General features: G+C 32.7%; 1 protein-coding gene across 1 annotated transcript; it reads left to right on the forward strand.

Moving 5' to 3' along the window:
- Positions 1-88: 88 nt before the first annotated feature.
- Positions 89-20,475, forward strand: LOC126832532 (MPN domain-containing protein). Its single transcript, XM_050563353.2, has 15 exons — positions 89-167; positions 2,983-3,200; positions 3,591-3,731; positions 3,923-4,012; positions 4,189-4,355; positions 4,830-4,870; positions 6,735-6,870; positions 10,221-10,317; positions 11,778-11,850; positions 11,998-12,074; positions 12,439-12,607; positions 12,925-12,995; positions 13,978-14,067; positions 14,606-14,698; positions 14,926-20,475. Exons 1-15 carry the CDS (start codon positions 164-166, stop codon positions 15,013-15,015), a joined length of 1,557 nt encoding a protein of 518 aa, XP_050419310.1. The 5' UTR covers positions 89-163; the 3' UTR covers positions 15,016-20,475.
- The last annotated feature ends 486 nt before the right edge of the window (positions 20,476-20,961 follow it).

A 20,961-nucleotide genomic window follows, 5' to 3' on the forward strand; every position in this document is an offset into this window, starting at 1 on the left:
AAATATCAATCAAAACATATATAAAATAAAATAGATATCCGCTAAACATTTGACCAATAGAATCGTCCGATTCACGATATAAACATTTGTCGCCTACAGGAAGCACATGTAAACAAAGACGTCAAAAAGTGCACAACTTGTAAAAATATTGAATCAAAATAAAATGGGTAAATAACGTTATCTCGATAGGAGCTTCAATTGCATGTAAATTTTGAATTTATAGTTGTGGACACAGGTTCACCTTTTTATTGTCAAGGTTGTCAGAATCCTCAATTTTTGAGTTGAGGAGACTAGTCACTAGAGAGAGGAGTACAACAAAATTAAATTTTAAAAAATTCTGCCATACGTGGTCTGAGACTATTAGTAGGGTACCCCACCATAAATAAATATCTTCAAATAGCTCAACAATTACACTACAATATTTATATATATACCAATCCTTAAATCTGTTTGGCACATTTATAGTCACTAAATAAATGGCCATGTTCGATTGTTCGTTGTACTAAGTTATGACCATTTAACCATCGATAAATAATAGACTGACACATTATTATTATTATTATTATTACAGCATATTTATAGTGCACCCTTTCATATAACATGTTCAGGGGCACTTTACAAAGTGACAATGTAAATCACACATAAACAACAAGATTATGGGCATGTTAACGATTGTATACAGAGTCAGTTAAAAGCCTGATTAAATAAATGTGTTTTAAGTTGTTTTTTAAAAGAATATAGAGATGTACAATATCTTAAACTAAATGGTAGATTATTCCATAAAAAGAGCGCTGACCATAAGAGACTAGTTGAACAGTTTTGGGCTTTAAAAGTAGTTTATCTGATGTACTTAATGTTCGGCCAGGTGTATAAAGTTCTAAAAGATCTGAGAGGTAAACAGGAGCTAAATTATTTAAACATTTAAAAGTAAGTAATAAAATCTTAAAATCAATTCGATATTTAACAGGTAACCAGTGTAAATTATATAAAACAGGAGTTATGTGGTCACATTTCTTAGTTAAAGTAACAAGTCTAGCCGCAGTATTCTGTACTTTTTGTAATTTATCTATAAGCTTTAAAGGTAAACCAACTAAAAGTGAATTAAAGTTATCTAATCGAGAAGTGACCAGAGAATTAACAAGTGACTTAGTGGCCTCTACAGTTACACATTTACGTATTTTACCTATATTTCTAATATTAAAATAGCACAATTTACAAATATTATTTACTTTAGCTCCCATAAGCATAAAACTATCAAAGATAGCGCCAATATTACGAGCAGAATAAGATGAAAATATATCACAATTACCAATTACAACAGGGGGGTTATCTTGTGCAGATTTACTTAATTGATGCCTTGAGCCTAATAACAACTATTCGGTTTTATCATCATTCAATTTTAGAAAGTTCTTTGACATCCATTTTCTAATTTCACTAATACAGTTCTCAAGTTGCAATTTTGATAAATTGAAAGAAGATGGACAATTAGGTGTAAATGAAATATATAATTGAGTATCATCGGCATACAAATGAAAGCTGAGACCATATTTTCTGACAATATCTCCTCATGGTGACGTATAGAGGGTAAATAAAATCGGACCAAGAACAGAACCTTGGGGAACCCCAGATGACAAAACAGATTCAGACGACGATTTGCAATTAACTAAAATACACTGTTTTCTACCCACAAGATAGCTCTCTAAAAGATTTAATGCAGAGCCACAAATACCGAATTTAAATTGAAGTCTACGTAGAAGAATGGAAGGGTCCACCGTGTCGAAAGCAGCAGATAAATCTAATAAAATTAAAAATGTACATTTTCTATTATTAATTTCCATTAAAATATCATTTGAAACCCGGGTTAAAGCTGTTTCGGTACTGTGAAATTGTTTATAAGCACTTTGAAATGGTTCAAACAAACAGTTATCATCTAGATGGGCCTTTATCTGAGAAGCAATACGTTTCTCCAATATTTTAGAAATAAAACTTAAGTTAGAGACTGGCCTGTAATTTTTAAAAACATTAGGATCCAGTGTAGATTGTACTAAACGAAAAGATGCCGCTCCTAACGGTATAGTTAATGATAAAACAATTTAAAAAATAAAACGAACAGAATTTCTAAAGCTGCTGTAATAACCAAAAAGCTAAATATTACTGCTATTCAGAATCGTCAACAATAGATTTTTTACAGCTGTAATATTTGATAGAGAATTTCACGTGCAATGGCTATTTATAGACTCAAAGAGAGTGCATGACATTGCCTGGTATAAATGGGGTATTTACCGCCATATATTTTACCTTAGGTAAAAAAAAAAAAATACAAATGATTTATGTCGAGCCCAGATTTGCCTAATCAGATTAGAGGGGTGTAAAGTACCTAATTAGAGATTCATTACTAGTTAATCACCACTTATCCTATGTAGCCATCTTCAAAGAGATTACCAAAGAACATTTTAATTGGATAGGATGATTAGTTGAAAATATGTTCAGATGATTATGTTATTAGGGGATTGTTAGTTTTGTTTAATGATGGTTATTTTTGGTTCTAATTGGGTGATACCGATGAAACTCTGAGTAAAGATTTCTTATATCAGTACATTGACTAAGTTCGATGATGAGAATTTTCTGCTTAGGCTAAGGAGCGATAAGCAATTTGATCGGTCAAGATTGGCTTGAGATCATTTTGTTATGGGTATCTTTTAATTGTTTTAATAGTTTTCCATTGTCTGCAGTTAATGTAATGATTAATGTAATTTAATCAAACATGGGCTCGTTGATTTTATAAAATAGATGATTCTAAGACAATTTTTTCGTGACATGGTACACATTTATTTTTATCAGCATTAATAATGTATTTAAAGTATGTAGCCTATATCACAGCCTGTTCTTTGATCTGACTCCTCAAATCTGATACCATATCCTTGATACAATAATAAATCATAAAAGATTATACTAAACAGCACACAATAAATTATTATTCAGCTGCAGAACTTGTAGAGGATAGTAGTAATATATCACAAGATATCATCATGAAATATGATGAAGAAGATGATGCTGGAACCTCGGATGAAGAGTCATCAATTTCATCTCACGAGAAACGTTGGTATGCTCTGAATAAAAGTCGTGGTGTTACGTTATCAATGTTGATGTCAGATGGAATGATAAAACCAGGGAAAAGAGTTCTCAGTATTGATTATTTGGTATGTCTCACCCATCCTCATTACTACTCTCTAAAACATGATTTTGAAAGATCTTTTTTACAGAAAGTCTATAAAAGAGTTAGATTTCCATATTTAATGTCGTTCATAATTCACATGTGAGGCTAACTCCTTGTTTCTTATGATGATTTTATCTTCAACTCTAAACTATTCGACCATTTGTCTGTAATTAATAGTCACAAGTGTTGTGCAGGAGACATAGTATACTTCTTGCATGTCATTTATTTGAGGAAATTTACCTAGCTAATAAATTTTTGATGCTGGATTTGTCATTTGTCATTAATTTCTACAGATACGTGAACATTTATTCCGGTATCTTTTTGATATCTGAGAAAATCGTAACAGCCATAAATATATTTTCTTTCTCTTCAGGGAAGACAGTTTGTAGCTGACCTCTTAGATAATGGAAAAATAAAAACCCATGATAATTTATATAATACACCAAGTGCCTGGGCGACACATTGTAAACGTATAGTAAACCCAGATAAAAAGTCTGGTTGTGGTTGGGCTTCAGTAAGTTTAATTATTGTTTGATAAGTTCACATAGCTGTATTAAACCACTGTACTGGTCCCTCTGTTGCTGGATTTCAGCAAAACTACAAAAATATATTATAACTATAACTGATGATTTAGAGTTTTAGTCTAAATTATTATTATTGAATTTTAAAACTGTAAATGCTCATTGAATTGTTTATGTCTTTTAGGTAAAATATGGTGGTAAAAAACTAGATACATGGAAATCTATTTGGTGTCGTAAACAGAGACCACACAGTCCATATAGCAATAATCGATCGGTAATCATCTATTCATCATATACATGTAGTCACTCAACTGTAGTATTACATTCTGTCATTTTAACTAATTCCTTTTTCTTAATTTTAAAAATCAAACAGATAATACTTGTATTTGTTGAAGAAAGTTTTATGAGATAAGTGGATGGTAGTGTTTATTTTGAATATTGATATTATAGTCACCAGCATCAGTATCAGGTGAAAATGGTCATGGTGAGAATGGAAGTCGTGTATCAACACCGAGAGGTTTTGATGATTCCAGATCTGATTCACGTTTTATTGATTCACCTCGATCAACAAGTTCACCATTAACTACTTATAATGGTAACAATACAGCAATAAAGAAGTAGGTTTCATCTCATATATTTGCACTTTAAAACAAGTTATAACCACTAAATAATGTCCGGTTACCAACAATAAATGGATTTGATAGAACACTTTATCTGAAGCTATTTGATAGAACACTTTACCTGAAACTATTTGATAAAACACTTTACCTGAAGCTATTTGGTAGAACACTTTACCTGAAGCTATTTGGTAGAACACTTTACCTGAAGCTATTTGAGGGTGGTTTAGAGTAGCAATACTATTTTACTTATATTAATACTTAAAGTAATCATGAAATCCAAAAAGCTAAAGTGCCTCAAGCATGGAATCCAGAATTTCTTGTATGGGATGGGGACCAACCAATTTAGAGGACACAAGAAAGGTTTGCCCTTAAAGTTCTTTTTTATAGATTGATTCTGCTTGGACCAGCTCATGTACATACGGCCCAAATTATGGAACTGAATTGAAAGAAGTGTTATTTTATATTTTGCAGGCCATTTTTTAATCTTTATTGTGATGAAATTCAAGAGGAAGGTAAGTAGGTTAAAAATAGATTCCCTTCAGTATAACTGGGTCAACTGTATGACTGTCTAATTTATTGTCCCCCGCCTTTCGAAGAAAGCAGGGGACTATTAAAATGGGTTCGTCCGTCTGTCTGTCCGTCACACTTTTTGGGACACAATAACTCTCTTTCTAATTGAGCTAGAATGTTCAAACGTGGTGTAGGTGTTTATTAGGTCAATGCCTTGATGGAGTTCAAAGATGAGCATTTTGTGTTTAGGGTAAGCAGAGCGATAAGCAATTTGATTGGCCGAGACTTTGAAACACTATAACTCTCCTACTTATTGAGGTAAATTTTTTAAACTTGGTGTAGGCCTTCATTAGGTCAATGCCTTGATGGAGTTTGAAGATGAGCATTTTCTGCTTAGGGTAAGCAGAGATAAGCAATCTGATTGGTTGATTCTTTGGGACACGATAACTTTGGTTATAATGAATTGAGAGTGATGAAACTCTTAATATAGTTTCATTATATCATTACCATAGCTAAGTTCATTGGTGAGAATTTTCTGCTTAGGCTAAAGAGAGACTCACAATTTGATTGGTCAAGACTTTGGAACATAACAACTCTAGATGTACTAGAATGTTTAAACTTGATGTAGATGTTCATTAGGTGAATGTCTTGACTGAGTTCAATGATTAACATTTCGAGCTAAAGCTAAGCAGAGCTAAGCAGTTTCATTGGTCAATGCTTTGGGACAAGATAAGCTTGATTCTGTCTGATATAGAGAGATGAAACTTAGTGTATAGTTTGATTGCTCGATACTTTTGAAAAAAATAAATGTGCGATTAATTAATATGTGTCATCTATTTATTTTGGGATTTCGGCGGGGGACATCAGCTTCACTGTTTGCTTGTTTTATTTTAAGGTATGACCAGAAAAATCAAACGATATGCCCTAATTGACTAATAAACAAATTAATTATTGCAAGATAATGCCAGCTGTTTTTTATATGGTGAAATTTAATTGTGATCTACCTCCAAAGGGGTGTTCTCATCCAGCTCAAAATATTGATTAAGGGTTTAGGGCTGGGGCATTATGGTCTGTAGCTGAAATGTGTTCACCTAATTAGATATGGATTAACCGTTTAATAAGTGTCATGTGAACTGTGTTTAATAAGTGTCATGTGAACTGTGTTTAATGAGTGATTTTTTACAAAGTAAAGGGCTGGCACAGCAAATTAAATAAGCTTGTTGGCCATCCCCATCCGAATATCTATAAACTTGTTACTGTGCTGAAAAGAGAGCAAACGCTGACTGAAATAAGAATTGTACAGCTCAGTGCTAACGGCATTTCCAGGCCAAAGAAGAAAGCCTACCGTGAACTAGAAGAGAGACTTCAAGCATTGAAAGATCAGTTCCGAAATGGTCAAAGAGACATCATGCTTTATGTAGATGCGGTATCTCATCTTGTCCATTTAGAGTAAAAAGTATGAAATGTTTACTTGCCCATATGAAATATATATTTAATGTTGATGCTCATTTCATAGTGCTATTTAGTTATTTATTTTTTATATTAAGTTTTTCCATTTACATTAAAAGTGTTAAAATAAACATGTTTTACTATAATAAATGTTGAATAAAACATTATCAAGTGATTTTGTTTTACTATTAGGTTTAACCTAATGAAATAAACAGTGCCCAATGTGAAACAGACTACAGCTAATCCTTCTTTAGAAATTCCAATTAACACCTTAGTCACGCTAACATGATTATTTAAGTTTTGAGCTGGGTGAGAATGAACCCCTCCAATGACCCTGGAGTCGTATTATCTCCCCTTAGATCACAAAACTGTATTCATTTTATGGAAATTTTATTTATAACTTTATAACAATTGCAGCTTTAAATTTATCTTTACATCATGAGTCTGATGAGAATAAGAATGTTATAACAGAAAGAAAATGTTTTACGTTTGATAAAAATGGAGCGAAACCGTCAGTGAAATATGAAAGTATTGGAAAGAGAAGTCTTGACATGTAAGTACATTGTTGATATTGGTAATTGTACTATTTTCATGCATTATTTAAAACCTTCATTAGGAATAGGTGGCTAATACAACACAAATAACTGTATTATTATAACATTATTTGTCTCAGATACATATATAGATGGCAGTCTGAAACAGGGCTCACACTGGCTTTCAATTTTTTTCCGCCAAAGTAGATGATAATTTTTATATAAAAAAATGTTCATATATTTTTCTGCCAACTGGAATATTTTATCTGCCAAAAATGTGTGGTAAAAATGATTTAATATGATCAGATTTTATTTTTGGTGAATTTAGTCTATTTGAACACCGTACTGTATAATATATTTTCAGTATTTACACGTCAAATCTCATCCAAGGATTACCTATTTTCAGTATTTACAGTATTGCATTGCACAATGGGCCTATTGTTATTTTCAGGTACCGGAAAGGTATCAGAATCTGAATCCTTGATAGGATGGAATAAATTTCAATTATATTTGTTAAGAGATGCTTAAAATATACCCGTCATTAACTTTTAGAGCATTTTGTCAACGGTAATATGTTAAAAATGTCAAACTTTTTTTCTCGCTCAGGAATTATCACTATTCAACTCATTCTTACGTTTTCGACCAGTGGTGATAATATAATTTGAAATAATGATATCCAATAGACATGCTTGTAGTTTTACATACCGTATATGAAGCCACTGTAAACGAATTCAGCTATCAAAATATTTAATTCTCTTCGCAATGAACTTTCGGCCATTTTGATTACATGTATTACTATTGTTTTTTAAGAGGAAACGAAACATCAAATAATCACAGCTTGAATTAATCATTAGGAAATGAAATGAAATAGGCTTTATATATATCATTGGCAATTATCAATCAACTAATCATTAATCCAAGACAACTGATTAGTATTACTCATTGGCGCGATCCAGATTTTCGGCCAGTTGATTAATTTATAGTATCCCGCCATGTGATTGACACTCAATAATGGTTAATCCAGGATAAATACGATTAGAATTTTTTTATTTTTTCCGCCAGTTCTCAAAAAGAATCGCCAGTACCGAAAAACATTATCGCCAAAATTAATTTTTTATTGCCACTTTCATATTTTTATCGCAAATTGCGACTTTGGCGACCGACAGTGTGAGCCCTGGTCTGAAATCAATGAAAACCAGTGTAAACTTTGAACGTCCACAACTGAGGTTGAATTGATCTATTTGAAATAATTTTTTTACCAAATTGGTTGTGTTTGGTCTTAAAATCTATATTTAACATTTGGCATGTTGGTGATTGAACTGATTTGGTAAGAAGTAATTTCATTTGGCATAAATACAGTGCTGATGAAAATTACATTTTATTGTCCCCCGTCTTTCGAAGGAGGCAGGGGACTATTAAAATGGGTTCGTCTGTCTGTCTGTCTGTCACACTTTTTGGGACACAATAACTCTTTCTATTTGAGCTAAAATGTTCAAACTTGGTGTAGGTGTTTATTAGGCCAATGCCTTGATGGAGTTCGAAGATGAGCATTTTCTGCTTAGGGTAAGCAGAGATAAGCAATTTGATTGGTTGATGCTTTGTAACACGATAACTTTAGTTCTAATTAAGTGAGAGTGATGAAACTTTGTGTATAGTTTCATTACATCAATACCTTGACCAAGTTCGATAATGAGCATTTTCTGCTCAGGGTAAGCGGAGCGATAAGCAATTTGTTTGCTGAGACTTTGGAACACAATAACTCTCCTTCGAATTAAGCCAGAATGTTCAAACTTGGTGTAGGTGTTGATTAAGTCAATGCCTTGATGGAGTTCAAAGATGAGCATTTTCTGCTTAGGGTTAGCAGAGATAAGCAATTTGATTGGTTGATGCTTTGGGATACGATAACTTTAGTTCTAATTAAGTGAGAGTGATGAAACTTGGTGTATAGTTTCATTACATCAATACCTTGACTAAGTTCAATAATGAACATTTTCTGCTCAGGGTAAGCAGAGCGATAAGCAATTTGATTGGCCGAGACTTTGGAACACCATAATTCTCCTGCTAATTGAACCAGAATGTTCACATTTGGCATAGGTGTCTATTAGGTGAATGCCTTGATGGAGTTTGAAGATGAGAATTTTCTGCTTAGGGTAAGCAGAGATAAGCAGTTTGATTGGTTGATGCTTTGTAACACGATAACTTTAGTTCTAATTAAGTGAGAGTGAGAACACTTGGTGTATAGCTTTATTACATCAATACATTGACTAAGTTCGATAATGAACATTTTTTGCTGAGGGTAAGCAGAGTGATAAGCAATTTGATTGGTTGAGACTTTGGAACACAATAACTCTCCTTCTAATTGAGGTAGAATGTTCAAACTTGGCGTAGGTGTCTATTAGGTGAATGTCTTGACAGAGTTCAATGATTAAAATTTCAAGCTGATGCTAAGCAGAGCTAATTGATTTCATTTGTCTATGGTTTGGGACAAGATAATCTTGATTCTATCTGATAGAGAGTGATGAAACTTAGTGTATGGTTTGATTGCTCGATACTTTTGAAAAAAATAAATGTGCGATTAATTAATATGTGTCATCTATTTATTTTGGGATATCGGTGGGGGACATCAGCCTCACTGTTGGCTTGTTTGAATGTCATTTGACAAATTTGTTTTTATACACCCTCATGGAAATGTGATCATATATTGCTGTTGCCACCTTCCATCTGTCCGCCCGTCCATCAGCCCGTCATCCACAATTTCTTGTGAACACTCTACAGACTACATTTATTATCTGATCGTTTTGAAATTGATATATGTTGTTTAAATAAGTAAGACGAAGAATTTTACTGAATTTCATCAATTTTATCTAGAGTTATGGCCTTGTCTCACTTTTTAGAATCGTGAATGCTCTAATGACTAAAATTTTCATCTGATCTATATGACATTTATATGCATTATTTAGATCAGTAAAATGATGAAGCCTGTTGATTTTCAGCAATTGGTTAATTACCTTAGAGTTATGGCCCTTGTTTCACTTTGTAGAACCCCTTGTGAACGGTCTAATGACAAAAGTTATCAACTGCTCTGTATTAAGTTCATATGCATTATTCAGATTAGCAAAATGAAGAAGCCTACTGAATTTCTGTTAATAACTTATACAGTTATGGACCTTGTTTCACCCTTTTAAACCTTGTAAAAGCTCTAACAACAAAATTATCATTCAATCTATATAAAATTAACATCAGTGTCTTTTAATTAAATGCTCACATTACATACAAAAGAATAAATATGCAACAACCCTTGTCGACTACTAGGACGATTTAGCTGCTGTCGGCATATGCTGCATAGCCTGGCAACCTATCTTTATTTCAGTGATCCGAACACACTAGTAGAATGTGAATTCTTCCGTTCCTATGGTAAACTACAACCATTTACTATCACCATAACATCTAATGCTGTTTTACTCATGGTAAGTTTCTAGTCATACACTATAATAGTATGATGATAAGTCATACCCAGTATATAAGTTTTCATCATTTGGTGAATATACTGAGATTTAAACATACATTATGAAAGAACTAAATCTGCCTGTCGCAGGTGTTTCTTTAGGCCTGAAATGTTATATAAACTATCAATTAAACATATCTTCTTTAAGTGTCATTTAGTAATTGAAGAGTAAAACACTAACACTATTTATAATATATACAATCACTGGTTTATATAAGGTTATCTAGTTATATAATATATACAATCACTGGTTTATATAACGTTATCTAGTTATGTATAAGCTCTATATTTATGGCTTCTTTTTATACTGTATATAAATACTTGATGTTTTACATATATCTTATCATTTATACTGTATATAAATACTTGATGTTTTACATATATCTTATACTGTATATAAATACTTGATGTTTTATATATATCTTATCATTTACTTGATAAAGACGAGAGTATGATCGTCGAAACGTTGCATGTTAATAAACCAGTGATTGTTATTCCATAAAATAGTGTTAGTGAATTAAACATTAATTAACTTATCCAGACCATAATCAACTCTCGATGCCATCGCTAGCCTGCGATATTTACTGGATTGTAATCCGATCTGCTGCTCAACGCTCATTCATGATTAAATCAAAAAATGGATAATCAAGACAATGTTTTTTATCGTACCGACTTTTGTAATGATGATCGAGGCTAGGCCTAAATTTCAATTGCTATATTCTCGGTTCAGAGTGGATCAATTTGACTGAAATTTTCAGCAAATTGCCTTTACTTTATCTAGTTTTGAACTATTATAGTGCGAATTGCCAGCTCTTTATCTAATTTCCCATAATGTATATTTAACTATAGTGTCGTTGACTGTATGGCAGATTTAATATAAGCATTGTCACCCGTAATCTGTATATTGAAGGCTTTGAACCCGAACATTACTTTTATAATCTTTTAGAGGCAATTAGTAACTGGATGATCATTTAGAGGCATTTAGTAAGTGGATAGAGCAATAAACTATAACACATACTTATGGAAGAACAATTACTGATTTCTTTAGGTGACGTTTGGAAGAGTATTCTCTCAACGTTAGCTAGATAAATAATATTTGGAAGAGTATTCTCTTAACGTTAGCTAGATAATTAATATTTGAAGAGTGGAAGAGTATTCTCTTAACGTTAGCTAGATAATTAATATTTGAAGAGTGGAAGAGTATTCTCTTAACGTTAGCTAGATAATTAATATTTGGAAGAGTATTCTCTCAATGTTGTCAAGATGATGTTGAGAGAATACTTTTTGAAACTTTGCCAAACTATATGAGTATCTGTTTGGATGAGTTTTTCAGCTTTATAGTGAAGATCTAGTGTGTATTTAACATTATTTCTATAGTGAAGATCTAGTGTGTATTTAACATTATTTCTATTTGTATTTAAGGATTATCATTGTCATTTGACTCATTCGGAAGTTGTTGGTTATCTAGGTGGTAAATGGGATTCTAAATCACAACGTAAGTTTTTTTTTAAAATCCGGTGTTATAATGCTCTGATTGGCTAATAGGCAGGTGATAGTAAACTTGTAGTAGATTTCTACTGTGATTATTATTGGTATTAGTGAGAAGATATAAATCTTACAGGATATATTATTGACATTATAGATATGAGTATTAGACAGATATATCCTTGTAGATGTCGTCTAGGAGATAAAGATAAAGCTCCTCTTATAGAGGAAGAGGTAGGTACATATACATTTATTTTATTCTTGATCTGGCAAATTAGATTCTCCTCAGTGTTCTATGCCATTTAAATAGCTTTGTGCTCAATCTACTCTAATGTATAAAGATGATGAATAAAACCATTGATATAATGCTAAGTGTGGACATGAATAAAACCATTGATATAATGCTAAGTGTGGACATGAAGAACATTTTTTTCTATGATTATAAATGAAATCAAAGGATGATTCAAAATCACCAATGAAAGGGGTGTGTATTTATATTCCGATTTTAGTTGGTTGATACTTAATACCAAGATATTACTTTAGATCGTCTAAAACAATATGTATATCATTTAACTTTGTAATTGATCATTTTATTTAGATCCGTCGACAAATGTCACATGCTGGTTTATCATTGGTTGGTTGGTATCATAGTCATCCTCACAGTCAAGCTGATCCCTCCCTTAAAGACATAGGTTGTCAGATGTCGTATCAACTAAAGATGAAAGGAAGTGGAAGCAGTTATCACCCTTGTCTGGGTTTTATTGTTGGTAAGGACAATTAGGCTCTTATATTTGAAAGCAACAGTGGTGTCAAAGGTTGTGTTAACTCTGACCCTCATCTTCACATTGTCATATGTTACATTTCTACAACCAGGCAGTTTATAAGTTGTCTATAAGTTGTTTATGGTATAAATTGTATGGTAAATAAGGCTGTAATTAAATAATAGTAAATATATGTTAATTACATTAAGGATATGTATAATAATACTGTAAATATAGGTTGAATAATCTCATCATGAATCATGTATTAACCTACTATAGATCTATTTGATTTCACATTAATTACTATTCACTATGTTTATCAGCACCGTATGATAGAAAAAAGATCAAAGATAATTCAGCTGTTCAGGCATACTGGGTGATGCCCCCACCAGAGGTAAATAATAATAATATGTACATTTATATAGCGCTAGTACTCCATGCACAGAGGCATGCTCACAGCGCATACAGTTAATTAATTTGATTAATCATGATAACAATTCTCAAAAAGATGGGTTTTAAGTCTTGATTTAAAACAAGAGAGAGTTGGAGATGATTTAATGATTTCTGGTAGATTGTCCCACTGTTTAGGTGCATTAACTGAGAACAATCTGTATCCGAATGATTTTAGCTTCCATCTTGGGCAACACAAGTGATGAAGTCTGTTTGATTGGAGGTTACGTGAGGGAACATGTATTTGCATAAGGTTGGATAAGAATTTTGGAGCTAAGCCATTTACACACTGATAAGTCAAGGACAGAATTTTGAAGATGATTCTTTCATTTAATCAATCTGATTATAACACAGATCCTATTTCGTTTCTTTTTATAGTTCAAAATTTCGTTTTACTTGTCTTTGCAACACTAGGATCTGGAAGAGTTGTTATATAATAGGCATTCTGGTTGATGTGAAGAATTAGCCAATGAAACGGTCTGTGACTGTGAGTTCTTGCCGTGCTTTGCACAGAACTGTGGGTAAACCCCTGGAAATGTCAACGCTGATTGATTAATCAATGTCTCACGTCATAGGGTCAAAAGCCACTCGTATGACCCCTGACTCGACCGCCCAGTACAACTGGTCAGATCTTCATGTACTGTAGGCAATCGAAAGTATAAAAAATGAAACGAAATATAGATCTGTATTTCAATTAGATTGACATTTTAATATAAGTAACTGAAATAACCATTTTAAAAACATAAGAACTCGTCCTAAAAATAAATTTCTGAGAAACATATATACCCAGTAACATTTAAACTGTTTGTTTAATCTTGTATGATAAAAAAACAAAGACGGATGTTTACGTTTACTACTGTATGAATGACTAATAAAAACAAAGAAACTAATTTGTGTTAAAGATAATGATGATATGTTTGATTTAGAACCGACCAAGTGATTATGGTATACCAATGTTAATGAAATATTCAATCAGTCAGAATGAATCTATTAGTGAAGATTTACTATCTGAAATGGTAAGTTCTTGTTAATTCTTTTAAATAATAAATACCATATAGATTATAGAGAGAGAAGCTAGGTCATTTCCAGACTAATTTACAATTATTTTCTAGTGTATAGGGGTCTTTAGCAGTGGGAGGAAACTGTTGGACAGGCAACTCTCATTAGTTTATAGTGTTATTTTAAAAATTATTAGTCGGAAGAGACAAAAATGTTTTTACCAAAAGGTAGAAATATTTCTTTTTCATACAGCAGTATTAAACAAAATCGTGTAATCTGTACTAATCAAAAATCTTGTAGATTTTTTGTGTGTAGTGCGGTCTTCCTGCACTTACTATTATAGAAACTATTCTGATTCTTAGTGGATATCTCTGCTATTCTGTAGCAATGTCTGTGTATTAGTTTTATATCAGTGGATAAACAGGATTTAAAATGATATATTAGTAATATCAGATAAACTATTAATCTATTATAAAATTATGTTTCTATTGTATGTGAAATAGTATGTATCCACCAATTGTGCGTTTTACATCAGTTTGAATGATTGTTTTACAGAAAAAGTTGATAGAGTTTTATAAAGGTAGTCTAGATATAGTTGATTATGGAGAGGAATGGAGAGATACAAAAACTTATATACATAAAATACAGGTAAATATGTCTCATTGGATGTTCTTATAGAATTATACAAATGTTAATTGGGTTATAAATAAGATCTTGTACCATATTATTGGGTTATAAATAAGATCTCGTACCCTCAGATAAAGATTAAAACATCTTGCAGAGCATTGATATATATCACTAGAATATTGCCGTGTAAGATTTAGTTGAATTTGTTGTATTGTGTGCTATGAACTTTGATTTGTTCTTGTTTTCAGGCATCTCTTTCAACAAGGTTACCCACTGATCAAAGTGAAAAAGGTTCATTGATGGATTTTGTAAAAGATTTACTTCTTAGATCAAAATAAGTTACTGGGTGAAGAAGAAATCTCAGTGCAATGTATAAAATAAGTTACTGGGTGAAGAAGAAATCTCAGTGCAATGTATAAAATAAGTTACTGGGTGAAGAAGAAATCTCAGTGCAATGTATATAGGTGACTTTGATAAAATATGTTTGTAGAAAGATCCAGCCACATGAACATTAGAGTCTATATAACTAATATGGATAGTTCATATTCCTAAAGCAATTTTAGTTCATACACGACGACGTTATCATTACTCTAGCACATATGGCATGATAATATGTCCATTGATAGTGGATTGTGGGAGTAATTCAATCTGCAGTAGTTGTTCTTGACTTGGGTAAGGGATGATTCTTACCTCCCACATATAAGATCAATGGTGTGATGTCACATACAGTCAGTACGGAGTTCAAGGTCGACATATTGTGGACGTATTTAAAATATTCTCGTTAAAACAATCCTATATTTTAACACCATAAATATCTCCAGATACAACAAGTCTTCAATAGAGTGATGATATTGTATTTGAAGAGTTATAACAAACAGATATAAAACACACGTTCTGCATCTGGCCTCTCTTCTTTTTAATTACCTTAAAAATCGGCATTTGAGCTTGAACATTCGCAGAAGTAAGTTCAACTTTTAATAGTGCAAATTGTGAGTGTATGGGACACTCTAGAATATGATTAAATAGCTGGTAAAATGTACATTTATTACGAATTGATGGTATTTAGTTTATTAACACTAAACTGATTATTTGTTTTATAGTCTTCCATAAAATGATGTTGGAGAGTTGATGATGATCATTGAGATATGTTGATAAAGATTCATTATATGACTATAATCATAATAAGCTACATTACTGACAGTAGCATAATACTCTGCCGACCATTACTGACAGTAGCATCATACTCTGCCATTCATTACCGACAGTAACATCATACTCTGCTATTCATTACTGACAGTAGTATTATACTCTGACACCCATAACTGACAGTAGCATCATACTCTGCTATTCATTACTGACAGTAGCATCATATTCTGCTGACCATTACTGACAGTAGCATCATACTCTGCCGACCATTACTGACAGTAGCATCATACTCTGCCATTCATTACTGACTGTAGCATCATACATGAGTATGATTTTTATGCAGATTTATCAAAATATAATTTTATTGTATGAATTTAAAAATTAGATTTGAATAATTAGGAAGTCATCTGTCAACAAATCTGTTTATTCACGTCACTTGTCAGAGTAATTACAGTTTTCAGTTGTAACAAATCACAAATCAAATTTGCTTTGTATTTATGTGTTGTTTTTTTTATCTGCGTTCTTCCAATTTTCCAAAGATTTTCCTTTTCACTGCCAATAGAGATGTGCCTTATACTACACACAAATTAATAAAACAATTGACCACACCCACTGTAAATATTGTAAATACAAGATTCAAATCACACAAGAACATGATTAATTTGAATGTTATAGTCCTTATTGATATATTAAATTTTATTTCATTAACTGTTTGATGTCCACGATATATTGAACTTTTATTTTGTTTTTGCTGTTCTACTGGTATTTCCCAAAATTCTCGATACATTTTCAGCAGCTAAACATACAAGTTTAATTAAACTCATTATAAATATTTGAATTATAATTAATGAAATAAAATTTGTATTTTTAAGAGATTGTTAATATTTAAATGAAAGGTGATATAGAAATATCATATATTTGCTATATTAGTTCATGTAGAAGTTGATTTAAAGTTGCAGTATGACAAGTAAAACTAATCTGCTATATTTAAAGTTGCAGTATGACGAGTAAAACTGTCTGCTATATTAATGTTGATTAACCTTTAATATTGTACATATAAATACTATGGAACATAAACAATTAGTTTGTACAAATTGTTTTTATCTTCAACCTTTCTTCTTTTCATCATTTTGCTCAATTCCTCTGTTATTAGTAATAATGTCAGACATTCAACAGTATGATAGTCAATGAAATGTTTGTTTAAAAGCACAAGTAATTTTTGTTTTGATGTTGGCTTATTTATGATTGTGTTTATTTTTATGTTTTATGTTAGCTGTCAAGTTAAAGATACATTATGTAAGATTTAGAACTAGCCATTCTTGCTATTATAGTTCGAAAATAGATTATGTAAAATGAAGATATTAGCCTTTGAAGGTTTGACAAGAAATGTGCAATAATTTCAACCACCGTACTGGTTGTTCGAAGCTAAGTCTCGCTCCTCCATTTTTAGCTTAAATCAAAATATGGCTGAACTGTTTTAATCTAATTTAATATCGGAGAAATCCAATGCCACCGTGAGTTGATTATGGCCTGGATAAGTTAATTAATGTCTAATTAATAATTTAGAAAACATTTTAGGCCTAAAGAAAGACCTGCAATAGGCAAATTTAGCTCTTGCATAATGTGTGTTTAAATTGGATATTTTTGAGTGTGTATATAAGTATATTATGTACAGGTATACAAGGCAGCAGATTACATGTAATAAGTAATAATATATTTTCACTATATGTCAAACCACTTATATTGAGATCTCATCAGACCTTTTTTCCCTATGAAACTTGATCTAAATTAGTCATGATATAAATCTATATCTCATCAGAAAATACATTTTTATATGCCCAGTTTATTTTTAATCCCCTCACCCCACCCCCCACAAAAAAAAAACCTAAATTATTTTAAGAATACAGTGTTTTTATTTACCGATACATAAACGTGCATGGGCTTTATATTGGATCATGACTAAGATCCAAGAGTAGGGTGTACGCATGTCTTCATAAGCCCAGTCAGAGCAGAACAGTAGGACATTAAACCCCATTTCATTTCATTTTGTATGTCTGTGAGGTTGTTTTTTATTAAGTGTTCACATGTCATGAATGTCTACAATGTTTAATTATATTTGTATTTGTTGAAAAATATCCAATATGCCATGGATTGATCCATGTACCCATTCAAAATGATTAGTTAACATTTAATTAAGAATAATAATCTAAGGACTTGGATTCAATTAGATATAAAATAGGCTCATCAAAAGATTTCAACGAAAACTGTAGCTAGCTAAATTTACTATTGACTAGAATAGGACATTATTGTACTCCAGACATTCAAGGTTTTTATACGCCCACATTTTCATGTGGACGTATTATGCCGTCGCCCCTGTCCGTCCGGACGTCCACAATTGTTTGTGGACTCTCTACAGGTCACAAGTCTTATCCGATTTTGACGAAACTTGAAATATAGGTTTATCCCCAAAAGATCTCGGCTGCTTTCTATATTGGCATGTATCGGATCGAAACTTCATGGATTATGGCCCCTGATTGTACGAAAAATTACGTTTTTAGCTTGTGGACCCTATAGAGGTCACAATTTTTATCCGATTTATTTGAAACTTGAAATGTAAGTTTATAACCTAAAGATCTCGGTTCCTTTCGATATTCGCGCATATCGGACCGTAACTTTCTGAATTATGGCCCCTGATTGTACAAAAATTAGCGTTTTTAGCTTGTGGACCCAATAGAGGTCATAATTTTTATCCGATTTAAAAAAACGTATTATTATATCACCGTTACACCCTAAGGATGGCTGAATTCGAATTTCGTGAAAATCGGCCCAAAATTGACAGACAAAATGACCGCCGTTCGTCTCAAATAGCGTAAAAATATGGTATATCAAGGTTGTGGACCCTATAGAGGTCACAATTTTTATCAGATTTATTTGAAACTTGAAATATAACTTTATAACCTAAAGATCTCAGGTCCTTTCGATATTCGCGCATATCGGACTGTAACTTTCTGAATTATGGCCCCTGATTGTACGAAAAATCGCAATTTTAGCTTGTGGACCCTATAGAGGTCATAATTTTTATCTGATTTAAAAAAACGTATTATTATATCACCGTTACACCCTAAGGATGGCTAGGTTTGAATTTCGTGAAAATTGGCCCAAAATTGACAGACAAAATGGCCGCCGTTCGTTCTCAAATAGCGTAAAAATATGGTATATCAAGGTTGTGGACCCTATAGAGGTCACAATTTTTATCTGATTTTGTTGAAACTTGAAATGTAAGTTTATAACCCAAAGATCTCGGTTCCTTTCGATATTCGCGCATATCAGACCGTAACTTCCTGAATTATGGCCCCTGATTGTACGCAAAATCGCGTTTTTAGCTTGTGGTCCCTATAGAGGTCATAATTTTTATCCGATTTAAAAAAACCTATTATTATATCACCGTTACACCCTAAGGAAGGCTGAGTTCGAATTTCCTGAAAATCGGCCCAAAATTGACAGACAAAATGGCCGCCGTTCGTTCTCAAATAGCGTAAAAATATGGTATATCAAGGTTGTGGACCCCATACAGGTCACAATTTTTATCCGATTTTGTTGAAACTTGAAATGTAAGTTTATAACCCAAAGATCTCGGTTCCTTTCGATATTTGCGCACACAGACCGTAACTTCCTGAATTATGGCCCCTGTTTGTACGAAAAATCGCGTTTTTAGCTTGTGGACCCTATAGAGGTCATAATTTTTATCCGATTTAAAAAAACGTATTATTATATCACCGTTACACACTAAGGACGGCTGAGTTCGAATTTCCTGAAAATCGGCCCAATACTGACAGACTAAATGGTCGCCCTTCGTTCTCAAATAGCGTAAAAATATGGTATATCAAGGTTGTGGACACTATGGAGGTCACAATTTTAATCCGATTTTGTTGAAACTTGAAATATAAGTTTATTACCCAAAGATCTTGGTTCCTTTCGATATTCGCGCCTATTGGACCTTAACTTCCTGAATCATGGCCCCTGATTGTATGAAAAATCGCGTTTTTAGCTTGTGGACCCTATAGAGGTCATAATTTTTATCCGATTTAAAAAACCGTATTATTATATCACCGTTACACCCTAAAGACGACTGAGTTCAAATTTCGTGAAAATCGGCCCAAAACTGACAGATAAAATGGCCGCCCTTCGTTCTCAAATAGCGTAAAAATAGGGTATATCAAAGTTGTGGACCCTATAGAAGTCACAATTTTTATCCGATTTTGTTGAAACTTGAAATGTAAGTTTATAACCCAAAGATCTCGGTTCCTTTCGATATTTGCGCATATCGAATTGTAATTTCCTGAATTATGGCCCTTGATTGTAGGAAAAATCACTTTCTTCTTAGCTTGTTCTCTATCCATCTCTCGAAAATGTGGGCGTATCCTGCCTGGCAGCCGCTGGTTTATATAGATTTTGATCATCCAGACTTTCTGATATTCTCTTATAATAAAGGACTGGATGATTTGTATTGTTGAATTGGCCATGAATCAAATGCACATAGTTAAATGTATATTATTTTGTACGCCCTAATGCATCGGCTTAATTCATCTTCTTGGATGTATTTGTAATTATTCTTGTGTACAACTATGCAATAAAGGTATATTTATGTAGAAGCTGTGCTTAATTTATTTCATCTTCAAGTCAGTGGAGCCATGTTGTCTCAATAAGTTCACTTGATAGTCACTGTGACTCAGTCAGGCTATTCGTAGGTTCACATGGTAGTCACAGTGACTCAGTGAGTAAGGCTACTTGTAGGTTCACCTGGTAGTCATGGTGACTCAGTAAGGCTGATCGCGGGTTCACTTGGTAGTCATGGTGACTGAGTGAGGCAATGGCTCACTAACCAGGAGGTCTGAAGTTTGACTTGATTTTGTCCAAGAAACCTCCAAGGGATTTTCGAGCGTAGTTTCGACTTGTCAGTGGTGCAGGTTGGACTCCCAAGTCATTCGGATGTGATAAAAAAAACTGTGGTCCCGTGTGGGATGAACGTAAAAGAACTGTTGACAGTTGGAAGTTTCAAGGAATAATTGATAACAGTCAGACAAATATCACATGATTCAAATATCCTATTATAGAGTATCCACAAACGTCCCCATGTA

The sequence above is a fragment of the Patella vulgata genome, chromosome 9, assembly GCF_932274485.2.
Source record: "Patella vulgata chromosome 9, xgPatVulg1.2, whole genome shotgun sequence".
In the NCBI taxonomy this organism is placed as follows: Eukaryota; Metazoa; Mollusca; class Gastropoda; family Patellidae; genus Patella; species Patella vulgata.

Coding starts and splice junctions, on each gene's coding strand:
- LOC126832532 (XM_050563353.2), top strand. Junction 4,013..4,188: donor CATATAGCAATAATCGATCG/GTAATCATCTAT, acceptor TTGATATTATAG/TCACCAGCATCAGTATCAGG. Junction 10,318..11,777: donor CTAATGCTGTTTTACTCATG/GTAAGTTTCTAG, acceptor TTTGTATTTAAG/GATTATCATTGTCATTTGAC.